The sequence below is a fragment of the Carcharodon carcharias genome, chromosome 12 (genome assembly GCF_017639515.1).
Source record: "Carcharodon carcharias isolate sCarCar2 chromosome 12, sCarCar2.pri, whole genome shotgun sequence".
Classification (NCBI taxonomy): domain Eukaryota; kingdom Metazoa; phylum Chordata; class Chondrichthyes; order Lamniformes; family Lamnidae; genus Carcharodon; species Carcharodon carcharias.
Window position 1 is genome coordinate 130,040,057 of NC_054478.1, and position 20,746 is coordinate 130,060,802.

Consider the following 20,746-nt stretch of genomic DNA (forward strand, 5'->3'; position numbering starts at 1 on the left):
TTTTAAAAAATCTATTAAATTCCTCAGCTCTCTCCACTTCAATTGTAATGATCCCAGCAGATGTTACTACTGTACAAGTCAGATCCCAGGGTGGACCCCTCCTTGATAGATCCTAACTTTTACTTTTTGTTTAGAAATGTAGAGAGCGGCTACTGAACAGAGACACAGGAGTCAGCTGATGAACTTTTAACAAAAGAATAAAACATTTATTAAACAAGAAAAGACTAACTATATCACAATATTCCTTCATCCACAATTATACCTTCACAGATGTATGCCGATTCGTAAGGACAATGCAAATTATAAAAGCTATCTTATAATCTAATGTTGACAGTAAGTACACAGTCCACATAAACCAATAAGTGACCTGTGGTCAGGTACATCACACTCTGAAGCCAAGTGACAGATGCCACACTAAACAGATGCTATAGATCCCTCGTCAACTCCCCCTAGACGCTTGTCACACCGTGAGCCAACTGGTCTCACTGAACTCCGTCTTTCACAAAAGGGTTTCCAATTTCCACTCTCAAAGAACTCGCTTTGGAATCTTCTCCCAAATCGATGCTTTCTCTCAGAGACCTTCCACAAGAGTCCTTCTCCAGGATTTTGAACTCTCCTTCTGATGTTCCTCTCCCCTGAATTGCTACGTGCATTCAAGCTTTGCCTTCCATACACTCTCCCTTAAACACTCAGCCATGCCAACAGAAGACCACTGCTTCACATGCCCATAGTAAAGAGTTACAGACCTTCGGCTGTCCCCTTGGTTCTTCTGGCTTTTCACAAGTCTATATTGCTTTAAATCTGCATCCTGTAGCTTCTCCCTTTAAGCTTACAGCCTTTCTGTGCTCCTCCCCTTTGACTTCACTAAACAGGACTTTTTCCAGAGTCCTGTCCTTGTCCTTTGACTAACTTTCCTCTTGGGACCTTTGCTGTTCCACTCCTTCGTTTTTGGGGATCTTCTTCTTTGGTTTTTGAACCTGCCCCTTGCAGTTCCCTCTCCTGTCCAGCCTCCCTGGAATCCTGGCTTCAACTGAACTAAAAATGCCTTTCTGCTTTTCTCTGTCCCTGTGGCTCCCTTTCTCTGGACCTGAGCTGCGAGGCAACAGCGCAGTTTTTTCTACCTTGTGTTTGTTTTAACTTGCCTTCAAGAGTTGTAAAATCTCATTAGAATGGAGGCACACAAACAAAGCCATAGACCTGCTGTCTCCACTCTAAAATGAAACTAGATCCCAGGTTTCACCTTTTTAACCCACAAATACAAATTCAACTTGCTTAAGCTATCTCTATTTCCTAATGGAAACAGGCACAGTAGCTTAAGTGTCTCTTTACAGCTGCTTTCTTAGCATCTTCCTGGTGGACCTCAGGTGCTGATATCAGTGACTGTCTCCTCCACTGCTGTCAGTTCCTGCATTGCTGGGGGTCCTCCCCTGCTTCTTAAGACCTCCATCCTGCAGTAATTGAGCTTGTTCTGCAAGAAGAGTGAAAAGTAAAGAAAGACTTGCATTTATATGGCACTTCCCATGACCTCAGGATGTCCCAAAGTGAATTAGAGCTAATAAATTTCTTAGGGCAGAATCGTCCCAGGTTTGCACAAAGTGCGGTAGTGGGCGGGAAAAAGTTGTTTTACCCATCGGCCACAATGGCAGGTTTTCGGGCTGCATTGTCCCTTTTCTGGCTTATTAATTATGCAGCCACAGAATACAGCCATCTCGCTGGCAGGTGGCCTCTGATTTGCCCAGCACGCCATTACCCTGCCACTTCCTCATGCAGAGAACCATATTTAAATTGCCGCAATGCACACACTTCACAATGCTTGCAGCCCAGGACTGTTCCAGTGAAGACATGGTCCCAAAAGCCAAGAAGATTGCAGCCCCCAATTCAGTGACACATCCCTGAGATGTATTCTGGATGCCACGGAAGCTCGTTGCGATGTCCTCTACCCTGGCTCTGGCCGCAGGAGGCCCATCAGTCTCACCACTCTGGCTTGGGAGATGGTGGCAGAGGTGGTCAATGCCAATACTGCACACAAGAGGTCGGCCATCCAATGCAGAAAACAGATGAATGATCTCATCTGTGCCGCCAGGGTAAGTTAACCATCTTATCACTCTAAACTCACACACTCACAAGGCCATCACACATTCACTGGCATCTCACTCACTGCCAGCTCAAGGGACATCAACGCTCATTCTCTCACACACACCCTCACATCTCCATCTGGCCTCATCTCCCCTGGAGACTGCCTCCTCAGCCCTCATCATCTTGAGGCCTCTTGCACAGATCAACTAGTGACCCCAGACACCCTAGAATACCCTTCAACAACTGCATATCGCTTATGTACAGTTGTGAAACATGGGATGAGCCAACGTGGGAGGATGATTCTGGTGAGCAGGACTTATAATGAGAAGCTAAAGTATTGAAATTAAATTCCTGACATGCGGCAGTGGGAAACGCGGCACGTCATTGACGAGTGGCACAGACAATCGCAAACTGGTTTCACGATGGCAAGAAACCGATTTTTGTCCTTCTCGCCATATTGTTCCCTTTCTCCCTACCGACACCCAGTGCTAATGGAGCCAAAAAATCCTGGCCTTAGTGTAAAAAGTGTAGTCACAGCTGACAATACAGAGGGACAGACTGGAGAAGGATTGAGAGTAGTCTACCCCAGCTGAGAGGCAGGAAAATACCTCTTTAAATACTTCTCACTTGACAAAATAATTTCATTTTACTCTGTTCTGGTAGTGTATGTTTCTATTTCAGGCACTGAATGAGTGAGTGTGTGATGAGGGAGAGAATGAACAATAAGTAAAAGATGATAATATCTATGAGTTTAGGTGAGATTGCTGATGCCATTCTCTGCTGTTCCCTCTGTTTCCTCAGTCCGTGAATTTGGAGGGTCCTGTACTCATAGGGGAATGGGCAATCTTAGGTTTGGATATCCTTCTCTCATGCTGAACTGTTCTGACCTTTCTATGTGCAGTTTTGTCATGTAAGCAGATGTTGAAATTAGGAAGAATGGAGAGTTAGGTAAATTGGGAGCCGGCTCATGTGGAGCATAAACCTCAGCATGGATATTTTGGTCAAATGGCCTGTTTCTGTGCTGTAAACTCTATGAAATTCGACTTAAGCCTCTCAGGGGATTGTAACCACCAAGGTTAAAATCACCCCTTGGGTTGCTAAAGTCGAATGTTGGTATTGTATTTAATTAGGTGATATTTTAATGCTCTGCCGGTCTTTGAAGAATTCTGTTTCATCTCTAGAACATACTGAGAGCTTTTCAAGTTCACTATTCATAAAATTTTTATTTCATTGTCAGACCATAAACTCAGTTAAGTTTGACGCAGGTACTTTCATTAATGCCTCTCCAAAGATACTGACCAGGTTTAGCATCTAATGCTGCATTCAGGGGTTCCTTTGAGATTTATCATTTGGAAACGATTGCAGACAAGACAGCAAATTACACTCTTTTGTGCAAGCAAGCAACACAGCCTCTGAAAGATGTGACCCTACGAAGGTATGAATTAAAAGATGCTGAAATCTAACTACATAATAGTAAGCAAAGTTCTTTCTGTCATGTGTCCTGCAGCACACTTTAAGTATAATTATAGATTTATTTTAACTTCTGCAACCCAGCCACGAATTAATAATTGAAAAGTTGAGTAAGCACTTCATACAGTATTTTCTTTTCTCTTCTGCAGGGACTGTGTGCTCAAACTTTCTTTGGTCACCTACATTCCTGCAATGATGCTACCTTTAACCTGAAGGTGAGTTCTTCCTGCATATGCCTATTTATATAGTAACCTAAATTATAATCAAATTAGTCGACACACATTTCAAAAGTGAAAGTTATGTTTGACCAACCTTACTAAGTTCTTTGAAGAAATAACAGAAAGAGTAGAAGGGTAATGCAGTAAACATAATATATTGGATTTTCAAAAAGCCTTTGTTATGATAACGCACAGTAGACTCATGACTAACATTAGGGGCAACAAGTTGAAAAACAAGTCAGCTGCAAAACAAAAAACAGAGAGTAAAATAAAGGATATAGTTACTCAAGTCAGAATCATGTCTGGAGGCGATGGGAGTCTTGCCTACCGGCTGGACAGCCAGCAAGAGACCCATGTTGCCTCCTTTGGGGAAGGCCTGTCAAACCACGAGCCAACCAAGCAGTTGAGAGGCCTCCGGCAGGCCTTTCCCTAGGATCAGGACCCTGGGACAGAGTTCCCATCTACCAAGAGCTGCCAGCCAATAGACGTCAGCAGCTCTTCTGCTCAGCAGCGTCACCAGGGAAGTAGTGGCTCCAGCCAGAACAATAGCAACCAGAGGGCCAAGATCGTGTGGCAACACAGGCCAGGTAATGATGGGAGGGATTTCACGGGGTGGGGGTTGCAGGCTCAGGGTTTGTAGGCAGCAAGAGCAGGGAATGACTCTCAGTGGCCTCCTGTTTCCCGATGCTGGGTACCTCGATCAGGCACTGAGTGCCTTTCAAGCAGGGACTCCCTGAGCCCCGTCACCCCGCCCTCCACCAGGAAGATGACAAGCAACCCGGTATTTGTTGTGTTTCCCGCATGGCAACAGACCCACGTGCAGCTGGATTAATACTAGCGGCAGCAGGATGAGGCCCTTAAATGGTCATTAATTGTCCATTTAATGTCCTCAATTGTCAGCAGGACAAGATGGCCGATCACAGGCTTTCTCACCTTATACTTAATTGGGGGGTGGCGTGGTCACCCACCACCCTCCCACCCAGTTAAATGCCGTCCCACCTCCAAACATGCAATTAACAAGGGCAGAAGTTTCTGCCCTCAGACTGGCAAAAGATGGGGAGTGGTGTTTCACAAGGATTAATGCTGGGACCACTGCTGTTCACCATTTACATTAAAGATATGGGCTCGGAACTGGAAGTGTAATCTCGACTAAAAATTGGGGCTTTTATTACAATAAGGAGGACTGGAACAATATGCAAGAAGATGTTAGTAATCTTGCAGGATGGATGTGTAATTGACAAATGAATTTCAGCATAAGATACATATGAGTTGGTGCATTTTGGTGGGATGAATAGGGAGGCCACATACCCTTTGGAAAATAAGGGCTGGATTTTCACTACCCAGGCAGGTAGCTCAAGCTGGAAAATTTCCCAACTCGTCAGAATTGCCTCTGTTTAAATTGCCCTGTTAGACCAAATTTTCACTTTGGAGAGGCGAGAGAGGGCAATAGAGTCGGCCCCTGGAAGCAGATCATAAGCGGCCACAGGGGCGGGCAAGTGCCAAGGCAGGCTGATTAGAAAACCGGGACTTTATCCTAGATCTTTCAGAAGTTATTAGGCCCTATAACCCTCACCACTCACACCACATCGCCTCCATTGTCGCATGTTATAATGATATAAAAGCATCAATCACTCATGAGGGATTGGATTCACATGTTGTGGGTTAATTTATTAATCATAGGCACATGTGAACATATACACATGGACAGGAATCTTGAAGACATCAGAGCTGCAAAGCTGTGTGTTTGTGCTCTGCTCCAGGCCAAAGTGAAACAGAGACTGAATCAGATGATGCACTTCCCTTAAAGCGATGACATTCTGCAATCACTTAAAGGAATATTACAACATCTGTCACATTCCCATGCCACTCGCCATGGGCTGTCCATGTCAACTCATGTCCTCCACCAACTCCCCATGCCCCCTCATAACCCCATGCCACCTCACCCACTCACTAGTATCCACCAGGGCAGACCTCAGGTCTGTGTGCATGAGAAAAAATTAAACTTTAAGCAATCTAATACAGCACTCGCTCACTTACACTTGACAGTGAAAAAACTCCCATTCACACTTGCAAGACGTTTTCTGCGCCAAGGTATTTTCCTGCCAAACGTGAGAGGTAGATTTAATGTGGGGGCCTGATTCTGGCAACCTGGGCTTATAATGATATGCAGATTCTTTTTTTAATTCAATCATGGGATATGGGCTTTGCTCACTCGGCCAGCATTCATTATCCATCCCAATTGCCCTTGTTCAGAGGGCATTTAAGAGTGAACCACATTGTTGTGGGTCTGGAGTCACATGGAGACCAGACCAGGGAAGGACGGCAGGCTTCCTTCCATAACGGACATTAGTGAACCAGATGGGTTTTTATGACAATTGGCAATGGTTTCATGGCAATCATTAGACTTTTAATTCCAGATTTCTATTGGATGTAAATTCCACCATCTGCCATGGTGAGATTTGAACCCGGGTCCCCAGAGCATTACCCCTGGTTTTCTGAACTACCAGTCCAGTATCAATACCACTAAACCACTGCCTCCCCAATGAAGTTCCTGACATCCGACAGTGGGAAATGTGACCTGCCATTGACTGGGAGAATGGATGTTTGCAAACATGTTTCACGACAGCATGAAACTAATTTTTGGCCTTCCCGCCATATTGTCCACTGAGGCCTTCCATGATGCCCGCCACCAATGGGAGAGGATGATTCTGCCCAGAATTTATGTTGTAGGTCAGATCAATGAACTCAGAACCCTTTGCTGAGATAATTGTAACATTTGAAACTCAGCCAAGCATTCATAATGACAATAATAGCCTTTTGGAAATGTCAACAATGAATTTTATTGAAACCGTGCCAACAGATGGTAATGTTTTTTCTAACCTACACCAGATGGTCAATCAAAGCAGTCTAGCAGACTTATTTTTACCAACTCTCACCAATAGTTTAAGGCTGTTTTTTTCAAGTAGGGTTCTTAAAATACTTCAGATCAGGACTCTTAATCGGACCTTATCTGCCCTTCAAGAGTCTTCATGACTCCCACACTGTCACAAATGGGGTGGCACTTCTGCACCTGAGCACCATCCACTATTTTTAAAGGTCTCCAGAGTCTTTCTGACACTGTGAAAATCTGGCTCTAAGAGACTAATTGAGGAAGAGGAGCCAAGAGGTTTAGAGGTTCCGATAAATAAGTCATTAAAAGAAGCAGAACAAGTTAATAGGGCCATTAAGAAAGCAATAAAAGCATGAGGGTCCATTTCTATAGAGATAGAATTGAGAAACAGAGAAGTTATGTTAAACTTGTATAAAATCTTGGTTAGACCACACTTGGAGTGGTTTGCACAGTTCTGGCTTTAATGTTAAAAAATGATCTGGAGACACTGGAGAAAGTGCTAAAATATTTACAAGAATGACAGCAGAACTGAGAAGTTATAAACTGTAACCTCTCCAGTCTGGACTGCTTGGGAACAAGTCATTTCTGGATTTTGAAATTTTCTGGATCAGTCATTGTTATAGTCATAGAGGTTTACAGTGCAGAAAAAAGCACTTTGGCCCATCGAGTCTGCGCCTGTCAAACAAGTACCTAACTATTCTAATTCCATTTTCCAGCACTCGGCCCATAGCTTTGTATGCCAGGGCATCGCAAGTACACATCCAAATACTTTTTAAATGTTATGAGGGTTTCTGCCTCTACCACCCTTTCAGGCAGTGAGTTCTAGATTCCCAACACCCTCTGGGTAAAAAAGGTCTTCCTCACATCCCTTCTAAACCTCCTGCCCCTTACCTTAAATCTATGCCCCCTCGTTATTGATCCATCCACCAAGGAAAATAGTTCCTTCCTGTCCACCCTATCAATGCCCCTCATAATTTTATACATCTCAGTCATGCCCCCGTCAATCCCCTCTGCTCCAGGAAAAATAACCCCAGTCTATCCAATCTCTCTTCATAACTAAAACTCTCCAGCCTAGGCAACATACTGGTAAATCTCCTCTGCACTCTCTCTAGTGCAATCAAGACCTTCCTATAATGCGGATTCCAGAACTGCACACAATACTCTAGCTGTGGCTTAACCAATATTTTATACAGTTCCAGCATAACCTCCCTGCTCTTATATTCTATGCCTCGGCTTATTAGGGCAAGTATCCCTTTCTTAACTACCTTATCTACCTGTCCCATTACCTTAAAGGACTGGTGGGCATGTACACCAACGTCCCTTTGACCCTCGGTTTTTCCCAGGGTCCTGCCATTCATCGTGTAATCCCGTGCCTTGTTTGTCCTACCCAAGTGCATCACCTCACACTTATCTGGATTAAATTCCATTTGCCACTGATCAGCCCATCTCACCAGCCCATCTATATCCTCAAGTAATCTAAGGCTAGCCTCCTCACTACTTATCACCCCACTAATTTCCATGTCATCCGCGAACTTACTGATCAACCCAACAGTTCAAGTCTAAATCGTTTATATATACCACAAACAGTAAGGGACCCAACACCGATCCCTGTGAAACCCCACTGGACACAGGCAACCAGTCACAAAAGCGGCCCTTGACCATCACCCTCTACTTCCTGCCATTCAGCCAATTCTGGATCCAGTTTGACAAATTACCTTGGATCCCATGGGCTCTTACCTTCTTTATCAGTCTCCCATGCGGGACCTTATCAAAAGCATTGCTGAAGTCCAAGTAGACTACGTCGAATGCAATGCCCTCATCTATACACCTGGTCACCTCGTCAAAAAATTCAATCAAATTGGTCAGACGTGACCTCCCCTTAACAAAACCATGCTTACTGTCCTTGATTAATCCTTGCCTCTCCAAGTGTAGATTAATTCTGTCCCTCAGAATTGCTTCCAATAGTTTCCCCACCGCTGAGGTTAGACTGACTTGCCTGTAGTTCCCTGGTTTATCCCTCCGTCCCTTCTTGAATAACAGTATCACATTGGCTGTCCTCCAGTCCTCTGGCACCTCCCCTGTGGCCAGAGGGGTATTGAAAATTATTGCCAGTGCCCCTGCTATCTCCTCCCTTGCCTCACTCAACAGCCTGGGATACATTTCATCCGGGCCTGGAGATTTATCTACTTTTAAGCCTGCCAGACCGCTTAGAAGCCCCTCCCTTTCTTTGCTAATTTCTTTAATTATATCACAGTCCTTCTGCCTGATTTCCATACCCATGTCGTCCCTCTCACTTGTGAATACCGACTCTAAGTATTCAATTAGAACCCTACCTACGTCTTCCAACTCCACACACAAATTGCCACTATGGTCCTTAATGGACCCTACCCTTTCCCTGGTTATTCTCTTACTCTTAACGTATTTGTAAAATATCATTGAATTTTCCTATATTTTACTTGCCAATGATTTTTCATGTCCCCTTTTTGCTCTCCTAATTTCCTTTTTAAGTTCCCCCATACACATTCTATACTCCTCCAGGGCTTCCACTGTTTTCAGCCCTCAGTATCTGCCATAAACCTCCCTTTTTCACCCTATCCAATCCTGTATATCCCTCGACATCCAGGGTTCCCTGGATTTGTTGGTCCCACCCTTTGTCTTTACTGGAATGTGTTGGCCCTGTACTCTCCCTATTTCCTTCTTGAATGAATCCCACTGCTCTGATGCAGATTTACCTAAAAGTAGCTGCTCCCAGTCCACTCTGGCCAAATCATATCTGACCTTGTTAAAATCGGCCTTCTCCCAATTTAGAACTCTTTAGAACAGGATTATAGAATGACATTAAAATGCCTAATCACAAGTACGTGAACCAGAAAACACTGTAGATATAAATATTTAGCTGAAACATAAAACAGTGATAAAACGTTATAAGGAGTAATAAAAGTTGTTTTATTTATCCAAATACCGTATCTTCCCTGCTTCTACTCACAAGGTACTGTACTAAAATGACATTGAGGGTCTGCTCAGAAAATTTCCAAACAATTGGTGTTTCTGAATAATGGATTTCTGGATGGGAGGGGCTACAGTGTACTATCTAAAGGACTAAAGAGGCAGAAGTTCTTTTCTTTAGGAAATAGAAGACTAAGAGGTAACCGAATAGAAGTCTTAAAATTATGAAGGAATTTGACAGGGTGGACGTAAAGAGGATGCTTACAATGGTGGGGAGGCCAAAACTAGAGACCAAAAATATAAGTTAGCCGCAAGTAAATCCAATAAAGAGTTCAGGAGAAATTTCTTTACCCAGAGAGCGGTGAGAATGTGGAGTTCATTATTATATATAGTAGTTAAAGCAAATAGTATTTAAGGGGATGCTAGATATAAGATTGAGGGAGAAAGGTATAGGAGATTATGCTGACAGGTTTAGATGAAGAAGGATGGGAAATGGTTTGTGCAGACCTTAAACACCAGCATGGGCCATTTGGTCTGAATGGCCTATTTCTGCTTTCTATGTAATTCTATCTGTTGCCTTGTCGGTTGTTAACTCCCACTGAATAGAAAAGGATATTCTGATATAAAGGAAAATTATTTTCCTTGGTAACTATGAGTTACTAACTGTTAATTTCAATAAGCACTTAGCATACACAGCTGCTTTCCACAATGAATAGCTTGCCCTTCATATTCATAGGAGAAGCATTACTTCATGTATCCTGTTGTTCACAGCTATAGGGTAAGGACTTTAAAACGATACTTCACAGTGTGATTGCTTTTGGAATCTTACAACCCCTCAGGAACATTTGCATGAGCAGCTCATAATGTCTAAGATTTATCATATTTGCTGTTTCACATAATTGATTTGGTTATTGGTTGTCTGTAGTATTCTATTTAATAAATTATGATCTTCACACAAATATAAAAGTGTTACTAGCATCCATTAAGCAGACAGTGACTTTAAAACACCTCAACGGTCAATGTTCTGTGTAATAGCCTGAAAACAATTTTGTGGTTTAAAACAAAACTACAGAGTCTCATATTTTCAGCAATGGCTGTCTTTAAACCACATCAGATTTACCTTTTAGTATTTCTTAATCTCTTTTCATATTTGACTATAAAGCACTTTGGGGCGGTCTGAGATCTTGAAAGACGGAAAAAAAAATTCAAGTCTTTCTTTCTCTTTGCAGCTGTAGTAACATTATGATTCACTTTACTGTTTTTCACAACCATTTATATTGACTGCAACACTTGATCATAATTAGCATTCTACTAAGGAACCATAAGGGAAATAATTTTGCATAAGCCATACAATTGGTTTTATTTCAGCACATGATAGCTGATAAAATAAATGAATGTAAATATTGATATGCAAAATTCATGATTTTATCTTTGTTAACTCATCAGCATTTTGGCTACCTGTGACTCAATTCTCTGTGCAGATTGAGTCACTGTAAGGAACTGAGGGCATTTTTGTAGAAAACAAAGGGCTGGCAACATACAGATCAGTCAGAATCTGTGGTGGGCCAGACAAATTAACAATTCAGACACACAGGGTGGAATCTCCCGGTCCTGCCATCAGCAGGAAGCTGCCACAGGGTGGGTGGGGCAACTTAATTTGGCAGGAAGCCAATAATCAGTTTCCCAATTGCAGGGTGAACTTCAGGAATTCTGTTCTTGGGACTTTAAAGACAGGCGAAAGACAGGTCGAGCTTCCTGACGAACAATGTCGGGAGGAACCTTTGCATGCATTAGCATGTAATGCATGCTCATTAAGAAGCCACCTCGCCAGAATTAAGTTCCCCCTCCAAATTAAGTTCCCTGTCAGTCCAGGGTATCAGTTGGGTAGCTGAAGGTTTTATGGGGATGTTTACAGAAACAGACAAAACAGGTGGCTCGGATAACATGAGAGGTCAGGGTCATAGTGGGCACGAGGACAGCAAAGGGTTTAGGCTCAGAGGGGAGAGAATGCATGTGGAGGTGGATGGTAATGCATGCAAGGATAATGAGTGGAGCTTCAAGGGTGTCAGAGGGGAGGAAAATAGCTATATCGTGTGGGTCAAGGGTGATTGGGGGAAGTTGGTGGGTGATGGGGGAAAGTAGAAGGTGGTGGACTGAGTCTCAAATGTTATGCGCATCTTTTTTGATTCTCAGCTATGCAACACATTTGGTGTAAAACTGCGAAACCTCAAACTGGCAGGAGGGTCTTTTCGGGTGGGTGGAGTTCATGGTCAGGCCAAGTAAAGGAACAGCTAATAATCACAAGGCGACTGGATGACAACAATCATCAAGTGTGTTCTCCTTTCTATGGTGAAGCTGACAGCAGCAGGTTTGTTCACGACTCATGAGTCTCATAATCTTGAAATCCCATTTGGTCTGGAGCTGCCGTTCATTCTGTGCCATTTGCCAGCTGCTGCTATCAGAGGCAGGGATGAAGGGAGGGAGGGAGGTGAATGCCTCCAAGGAGCACAGCTGGTGGATGGCAGCAAACTCCTGACTCCAAACCTCTATCCTTCTTGATGAACAGTCATTGTTAACAAGGGCTCATGTGGTTCATCTTTCTATGCTGCCAAGGCAATGTAGAGTCTCGAGGATAGTGGAGGCAAGCTGAATAGTGTCAGAGGGGGGTGGTTGTTGTGCATGGCTCTCCTCACTCAAATCAAAGAGCAATGTCTCCATGTGCCATTATGTATGAACGGGAGGGACACCCATCTCTGGTCCTCCAGGTTGTCTTTCACCTGGAAGGGATGGGGCGTGGATACCATGTCTAGACGGAAGCCAGGCATGGGGCTTAGCACTGGCTTGGTGGCTCTGAGATGGAGGCAAACCTGTAAAGAATCTGCTCACTAGATTTATTACTTCAGCTCGTTCACACATCCACTAAGGCCTAAATGATGCAGGCTCCAGGCAACCCTGTGTTTCTACTGGCTCTCATCCAGGTAAGGAGGAGGAGGGCCCATTGCAGGTTGGCACAAGGCCAGGAAGAGCAATGACCTGAGAAGCAAGAGGCAGTGGGGCCTCAAGAAGGTCAGGATGCTGGTGAACAGGTCCACTGCAACAGTGACCATTGGCCTGATCAATACCCAGTGCAGCTATCTACAGAGCGAATGACAATGCAAGGAGCACCTTAGAATGTCCTGGAATGTGATTGCACACACCTGCCAGCTCCTTCACAATGACCTGCAGCCACAAGAACTTCGAGGAAATCCCATGCTGGTGGCATTAAATGTCACCATCACCTTAAGCTTCTTTGCCAAGGACTACACTGGGGACTTGTGCAGCATCTCCCAGTCAACAACTGGGAGATGCTGCATAGAGGGAGGTGACAGATGCCTTGTTCAGGAGAGTGCACCAATTTGTCCAATTTCACCTGGATCCTGAAAGCAAGGCTTTCTTAGCAATCTTAGGTTTCCTGCAAATGCAAGGTGCTATTGACTGCACAAAAGTGGCCTTGAGAACTCCTTGGCAACAGCCAGTCATATTCATCAATAGGAAAGGTTTCCACTCTTTGAATATGCAGCTGATGTGGGATCATAGAAGGCAAATCCTGCATCTTTGTGCTCAGTTCTCAGGGATCTCTTGAAACACCTACATTCTGACCCACTCCCAGGTACATACAAACATGCGAATTAGAAACAGCAGTTGGCCACTTAGCCCCACAAGCCTGCTCCACCATTCAATAAGATCATGGCTGATCTGATTTTAGCCTCACATTCCTGCCTACCCCCGATAACCTTTCACTCCTTTGCTTATCAAGGATCTATCTACCTCTGCCTTAAAGATATTCAAGGACTGTGCCTCAACGGCCTTATGAGGAAGAGAATTCCAAAGTCTCGCAACTCTCTGAAAGAAAAATAATTTCCTCATCTCTGTCCTAAATGGGTGACCTCTTATTTTGAAGCAGTGACCTCGGGTTCTAGATTCTCCCACAAGAAGAAAATCTTTTCCACATTCACCCTGCCAAGTCCCCCAAGGATCTTATATGTTTCAATCAAGTTGCCTCTTACTCTTCTAAACTCCAGCAGGTACAAGCCTAGCCTGTCCAACCTTTCCTCATAAGGCAACCTGCCAATTTCAGGTATTAACCTAGCAAACCTCCTCTGAACTGCTTCTAATGCATTTACATCTTTCCTTAAATAAGGAGACCAGTACTGTCCATAGTATTCCAGATGTGGTCTCACCAATGCCCTGTATAACTGAAGCATAGCCTTCCTACCCTTGTATTCAATGTCACAGGTGCCACAGGTTTTAGAAGGACCTTGGCAATTGCAGGGCTGGCTCCTTGAGGCCAAGGGATACTTCCCAAAAGACCTGGCTGATGGTGCCAGTTTGCCAACCACAGAGTGCCACTGAGATGAACTACAACACCGCACACGCCTCCACAAGGGCCAGCATTGAATAGACAAAAGGCCTCCTAAAGATGAGATTCAGATGTTTGGACTGTACAGGCAAGGTTCTCCAATGTTCCCCACAGAGAGTGTTCTGGATTATCGTTGTTTGCTGTGCCCTGAACAACCACGCACAACAAAGAGAGGATGTCTTGGCTGAGGGAGACATGGAGGACCGAGATGTCTCCTCTGACGATGAGGGCAGTGAAGGGGATGGAGCTGACGAAGGCCAGGATGTCGTGGAGCCACATGCAGAAGCCATAGCAGTGGTACAATGCAGCAGACAGGCCCATGACAATCTGACAGCTAACAGATTCCAGGCAGAGTAAGCTACCTAGACATTTCCTTTACTGTTTTATTTTCTATCCTCTGCTGGCTGGAAGGTCCCAACTCCTTTTTGGCTACAGACATTATACTTTTCTCTAATGTACCTTGATTTATGATAGCTGAATTAAGTTGTATTATGTAACATTTTCCCTGCTTTGATTCTTTGCGTGCGCCAAACTGTACTAATAGTTAGCACTAAATAATTGGCACACCTGGTGTTAAATGCACACATTAGAGCCTGCAATCTTGGGCACCTCTAAGTAGAATTGTAATGTTACCCACACTCTCACAAAGTCCGTATACATGGCATCTTGAGAGCAATATCAAATCTAACCTAGACAGGGATGCACTCATGTCACCCTCACACCTGTTGCCAAAGTGAGGGCAGACCTGGCGGGGAGCTCTTTCAGGCAGAACCAGATGTATGGGTCCACAGGGAGGTGCAGCATGAGAACACTATTTGGCCCCTTAAGATTTCTCCTCCATGCAGATTTCAGGGAAGATCGATGCCCCACACCCCCCACCCCCCGATCACCAAAACCCATTTCCCTTGACATCTTTATCATGCCAAGAAGTTGAAATTGCTTTCGAGTGCAGTTGCTGAGAGTGCCTCACCTACACTATGAGTTGCTGAGTATCAACCACACCAGACCCTGCATCTGCAGAGGCTCCGAAAAGTCTCAGTCTTAATTGGCCTTAGTATCCGTGTGAGACTGTGATCATTTCATTTTGGACACCCCAGCCAAGGTAAACATGTTTTCTGCATGGACCCTGCTGAGCCCTGTTAGAGCTGCTGATGCTTCACATGGATAGCCTCACAGTCCACCGCATGGTCCAGCACACAAGCCCACTCTACTTTCTTTCACCTCATGGACTAAGCACCTGGTTCTTCAATGATGTCTACTGCACTTTAGTTGCAAACCCTTTTGCAAAGTCTACTGCCACCCTTGATAAGGAGACGAGCAGGCCAAATCTCCATGTGAGCTCTGACAAATTTGCCCATTAACTCACTATTTGCAGCCTTCACCTGCATGTTAGCTCAAAATGACAAATCACCAAGTATGGACATTAACCATTCGACAACTCCAGACATGTAGAGCAGCCGCTGGTTTTCTATTGTTAAGAAGACAGTGTAGAGCTTCACTTTCTGAGCCCTGAAACTGCATGTACAGTGTTCCTTGCCACTCATAGCAAGTTTAACTCTCCTTGAATACTCATGGCATCCACCGACATCTCATATCAGGAGCTGCAATGACCTTGCCGAACACATTTTCAGAGGTCAGAGCATGATGGGCTCCAAGTAATGGCTTGCATGTTGCTTGGCCAGGCCGCAGACTCAAATGAGGGCCAGTGCTTAATCATGCATATTTGGGATGATTGAGTAATCACTATGGTAATAATGTGAGAGAAGTGAATCTTTAGGAATTCATTATCAGAACCCGATGGGGGCCCAAATTCCACACCCTGAAATGCCTGTGACCATTGAAGCAGCTAGCAGCAAGATGGAATCCAAGAAAATTCCAAACAGTGCAAGGGAACAAATATTTACAAGTGCCAAAACTAGAAACAATGATTATACACCCATGCCACTTGTGTGCCTTCAAAATTTAATAGTTCATTGCCTACCATTACATCTAGATGCAGTCCCGACATCCACAGCTGTGGTGGAGGCAGTCTGCTGACTGCTATGCCCTGTTGACTGTGAGCACTTTGGCAGGCGTTCTCTGGTGGCCCAAGGCCTGGTATAGGTGCGCCCTCCTTGGACTAACCCGCTGGAGGCGATGGGGTGATTGGCAGAGGAGAGATGGGGCATCAGGGCACCCTTGGAGTGCTGTGGAGTGTAGCCCAGGGGTGACTGGTTGGTGATCCTCCCCCTTCTGACTGCCAGATGGCACCTCCCTGACTCCTTTAAGAGAAGGGGCACCTGGAGAGAGGTGCCCCGTCCCTCTCCTGCCTCGTCATTGTTGCACTGCACCCATGGCTAGAGCGATAGAGTGCAGGTCCGAGTAGATATCCAGCAGCCAGTGTGCGTTCTTCTGGACCTGTGTCTCCAAGTGCTTGCATGCTGGAGCCACAACATCAGACAGAACATGAACATACTCGTTCAGCCTTCGGTCCCATCTGCACATCGTCTCTGGCAACTCTGCTTGATGTTCCCCTACCTATCTCTACATCTCCAATATGTCTCTTCAGGCTGAGTCCAGAGGCTTACCATCTGCATGGGGCTGAGCAGGGGCCTGATCTGCAGCAGTGCTCTGGCTGTCATTTCCTCTGCAAGCTGTAAACCCTGTCAGTGAAATGCTCACCAGATTGTGACCCCAAGCCTACTCTAGAACATGGACCCACCAAGGCAACTGTATCTGTGCTGGTGAATGCCACAACAGTGCATCGTCTAAGGCTTCCGAAGTATCCTCTTCAGACATGGGGTTGGAGTTGGAGCTATGGGTGGTCTCTCTTCTTTGCCTCCCCTTTTCCTTGTTGGTACTTGGAATAGAGAAAAGAAAGATGTAGTGATTGCCCAAGTAGGCCCCTTAATTAAGCCAATGACTTACTCTGTGGGTGCAAATTGGAAGCATCCTCACTGGCTTTCTGGGGAGTTCTATCTCACCTTCAGACAGGCACTATCCTGCTCCTCCTTGGCTATCTTGGCGGCCTGCTCCTCATATGGGGTAAGAACTCTGATGTTTGGAATGCCCCCTCTGGCCTTGGAGCACTCCCATTTATTTTGGGTGTTTTTGTCCTGCAGAAAGACAGAAGAATTGGCGGCCATCCCAATGGTTGCATGAGTAGTTCAGGAGCATGCATGCCTATGGCACCTGCTGAGCACTCCCCAATAAGTGATCTACAAGCAGCATGTCCTGCACCTGATAGAAGATTGAGAGCATGAAGTGGCTGGCACACATTCATCGCATATGCCCCATCTGCTGGTGAGTGCTGCAGCCCAACCTCCGATCTGACATCCCTGTGCACTTGCACACTTAGACTGCCTGATGCCATCATGAGTGTCAGTTTGCAGTGAGTAGAGAGTGCCACTTACTCTGGTGTAGTTCAGATCATTCAACCTCTTCCTGCACTGCTGGGTGTATCTGTGCTGGGCCCATGGATACTAACCTCCGCTGAGATCTCTGTGCAGGCCGCTGTGGTCAGACAGGAGGTCCTCCTGCCATCCCAAGAAAACAGGACCAACTTTCCTAGACAGACTGGAGGAGATTCCCCATGGAGGCTTCGCGGAACCGTGGGGCCACACGTTGTCTGCTCTGGGACATCCTGGATGAATAATCCGAAGTTCCTGGCCTGTAGTGAATGAATAGCTGTCGGGGTTCCCTTTAAAGATCTTCGACCTCATGAGGTAACATCGGGGACGGCTATTTCCTGCCTGCCCCCACCATGAGATTTGTCATGCTCCTCGCAAGATTGCACATGGTCAGCTTTCCCCCTCTCCCAGTGGAAGTCACTCCAACTACCGCTCCTGCCATCGAACCTCGACTCTGGAATGGAAGATTCCTGTCGCAGTTTTTCATCATAACTGCTGTATTGCTGGGTTATGAACTTAGATGGTCTCTATTTTATAGAAAGGGCATGGAAGCACTGGAGAAAGTGAAAGAAAGGTTTACAAGGATACCAGAACTGAGAAGTTATATTTATCAGGAAAGCCAGAAAAGGCTAGGGCTCTTTCTGGTGACCTGAAAAGGGTCTATATTGTCATGGAGGGATTTGAAAGGGGAGACAAAGAGAGATTTTTCCAAATGTGATGGAGATGAAAACTAGAAACCATAAATATAGTCACTTAGTAGTACAGGACTTGAGTATTGCTGATAAAAGAGCCATGTCAAAGCTTTTCGTCTTGCACTCATCAGGACACTTCATAAGAATACCAATATAAGGGGAAAACAATAATTTATACTGTATGAGAAGAGAGTGCTGATTGGTTGGCAGTTGGACCCTGGTAGATGCATTGCCATGGAGAATGTAGCAATTGATGGTGACTGATAGTTAACTGCCAAGCATTGTTTGAAATTGTTCATCTCCATTGGACCAGCTGCTCAACATGACCGGACAGCCTTGTTTGAAAGTAAGCTAAAAAAAAAACCCTTGTACAATGAGCTGCCATGTGATATATATGACAGGATTCCTCCTCACGGCTTGCTGCGTCTGCATATGTATGGGCTGCCGAAGACACAGTAAAGTGATGTCTCTTTACACTCTATCTTTTCTATGACTGGTTCTGCACAACATGAATTGGCCAAATGGTTGGACGAATTGTTAACAACCACTTTTGAGCAAGCTTTCCACATACACGGTGAAGTATTCCTTCACATCTGAGAAGGCCATACAGAACTTGCATATCGATAACAATGCTCTGTCCCTGCACTTATTTGACATTGCTAGCCTATTCACCAATGTTCCACTTAAGGAAGTCATAAATATTTGTGCTGTAACACTATACCATGGTGATCTAGACCTGTCAGCATTGCATGAATCAGTATTCATTGAACTTATGAACTCAGCAACCCGCGCAGTTGAGTTCAGTTTTAATGACATCATGTATGCCCAAATAGATGGTGTTGCCATGGGATCCCTTCCACGCCCAGCTCTCACAAGCACCTTTGTTGGGTTCAATGAGGAATGTGTCTTCAATAGAATGACACCTAACCTCCTGCCCCTCACACATTTCTAATATGTGGATGATACTATCGCTATATTTAAATCCGCAGCTGTGTGTAATAATTTCCTTACATGTCTTAATGGGTTCCTTTCTGCGCTCAAATTCACCTTTGAAATGGAGAAGTCAAATGAACTCCCCTTCCTTGACATACTAGTTGGGAAATCTGCCAGGGGTTTCTCTACCATGGTCTCCCGCAAGCCTACCGGTTCCATACGCTAAAAGATTGGTCTTATCGGCAACCTTGTAAATAGGACCGAGCCATTTGCTCACTAAACAAGCTTGAAGCTGAAGTAGGGCGCATCAAAGGCATCCTGCAGGATAATGGCTACCCTGATCAGATCATTTTGCGCTCTATATCATACAAACTTATGAATAGGCCGGAGGCCTTCATTTGGCCCTAAAAACTGCCCAGTCTACCTCAGATTACCCTGGAAAGGCAACACATCTCAAATATTTGGCAACAGGTGAAGCTAGCTATCTCATACTGCTGCTATGCAGTAGTAGCATGAGGTGGCATTCACCACTAACAGGATGCTGCCGTCTAGCCAAAAAGATGTTCTGCCTATCATACAAATGAGTAATGTGGTATATGAACCTCAGTGCCAGCATGATGTTAGGTATGTAGGCCTTATGTCCCAAAGACTGGTGGATCATAGCAAACAGTATGTCCCAGCTGCTGTTCACAATGGACAAGGTACAGACTGTACCCAACCAGCCCATGCTTGCAAAACTCAAAACACAGTGTCCAACATTAGATGTGATTCCACAATTGGACAATATTTGCTAAATCATCCTCGGTGTGCTGCAGAATTACACTGACAAATTTATGATTGTCGGTCAGGTATGCAGTGTTGAGCATTTGTGTGTACTGGAAGCCACATATATTAATGCCCAGGGCCCTGTTCTTTGCATACAGAAAGAACGTGTGCACATGTTGCACCTGTTTCAGCTAAACAAAATAAGCGACAACCATTCGCTGACTCATTCCTCAGGGCAATGCCTTGACCAATCAGGGTCAAGCTGCCTGGTTTGAATTTCAAACAATGCTTAGCAATTAACTGTCAGTCACCATCAATTGGTGCATATTCCATGGCAATGCTTCCACGAATCAGAGCCCACTTGCCAACCAATCAGCTTCTTATACAACGTAAATTGTTGTTTTCCCCTTATATTAGTATTCTTACGAAGTGTCCTGTTGAATGCAAGACAAAGAGCTTCAACATGTCTCTTTTTTCAGCAATAACCATAAATATGTTAGTCACCAATAAACTCAATAAAGAATTCTGGAGAAACCTCTTCACACAGAGACTAGTGAGAGCATGGCACTTGCAACCGCAAGGAATGTTTGAGGCAAATAGCATAGGTGAATTTAAGAGAATGCTAAATAAACACATGAAGGAGGAAGAAAGGGTAGGTTAAGGTGAAGAGGGATGGAAAGGGGCACATGTTCAGCATAAACACTGGCATGGATCAGTTGGACTGAGTCGTCTCTTTTTATGCTGTGCATACTCTGTAATTCTAGGTTACCTGTTCTTCAATAACCGATGAACTTGTTCTGTGTTTCCAGCGTTTGCAGTTTCTTACTTTTTATCTGATTGCATCAAAGACCCTAATATTATGCAGGGGTGCTATACCTCAAGTAAAAGAGACAATCAAAATACTTTTCGAGATATTGTAAATTTTGGCTAAATTTATTTATCCAGTGATGTGATAAAATAGCGTTTCA

The 20,746-nt window shown here is 44.7% G+C and overlaps 1 protein-coding gene across 1 annotated transcript in view; it reads left to right on the top strand.

Moving 5' to 3' along the window:
• Nucleotides 1-20,746, top strand: part of LOC121284978 (sperm-associated antigen 16 protein) — a 1,312,939-nt gene that overhangs the window by 1,012,857 nt on the left and 279,336 nt on the right. The window contains exon 14 of the mRNA XM_041201017.1: nucleotides 3,696-3,761. Within this exon, the coding sequence (XP_041056951.1) occupies nucleotides 3,696-3,761 (66 nt within the window). The remainder of the gene's footprint in view (nucleotides 1-3,695; nucleotides 3,762-20,746) is intronic.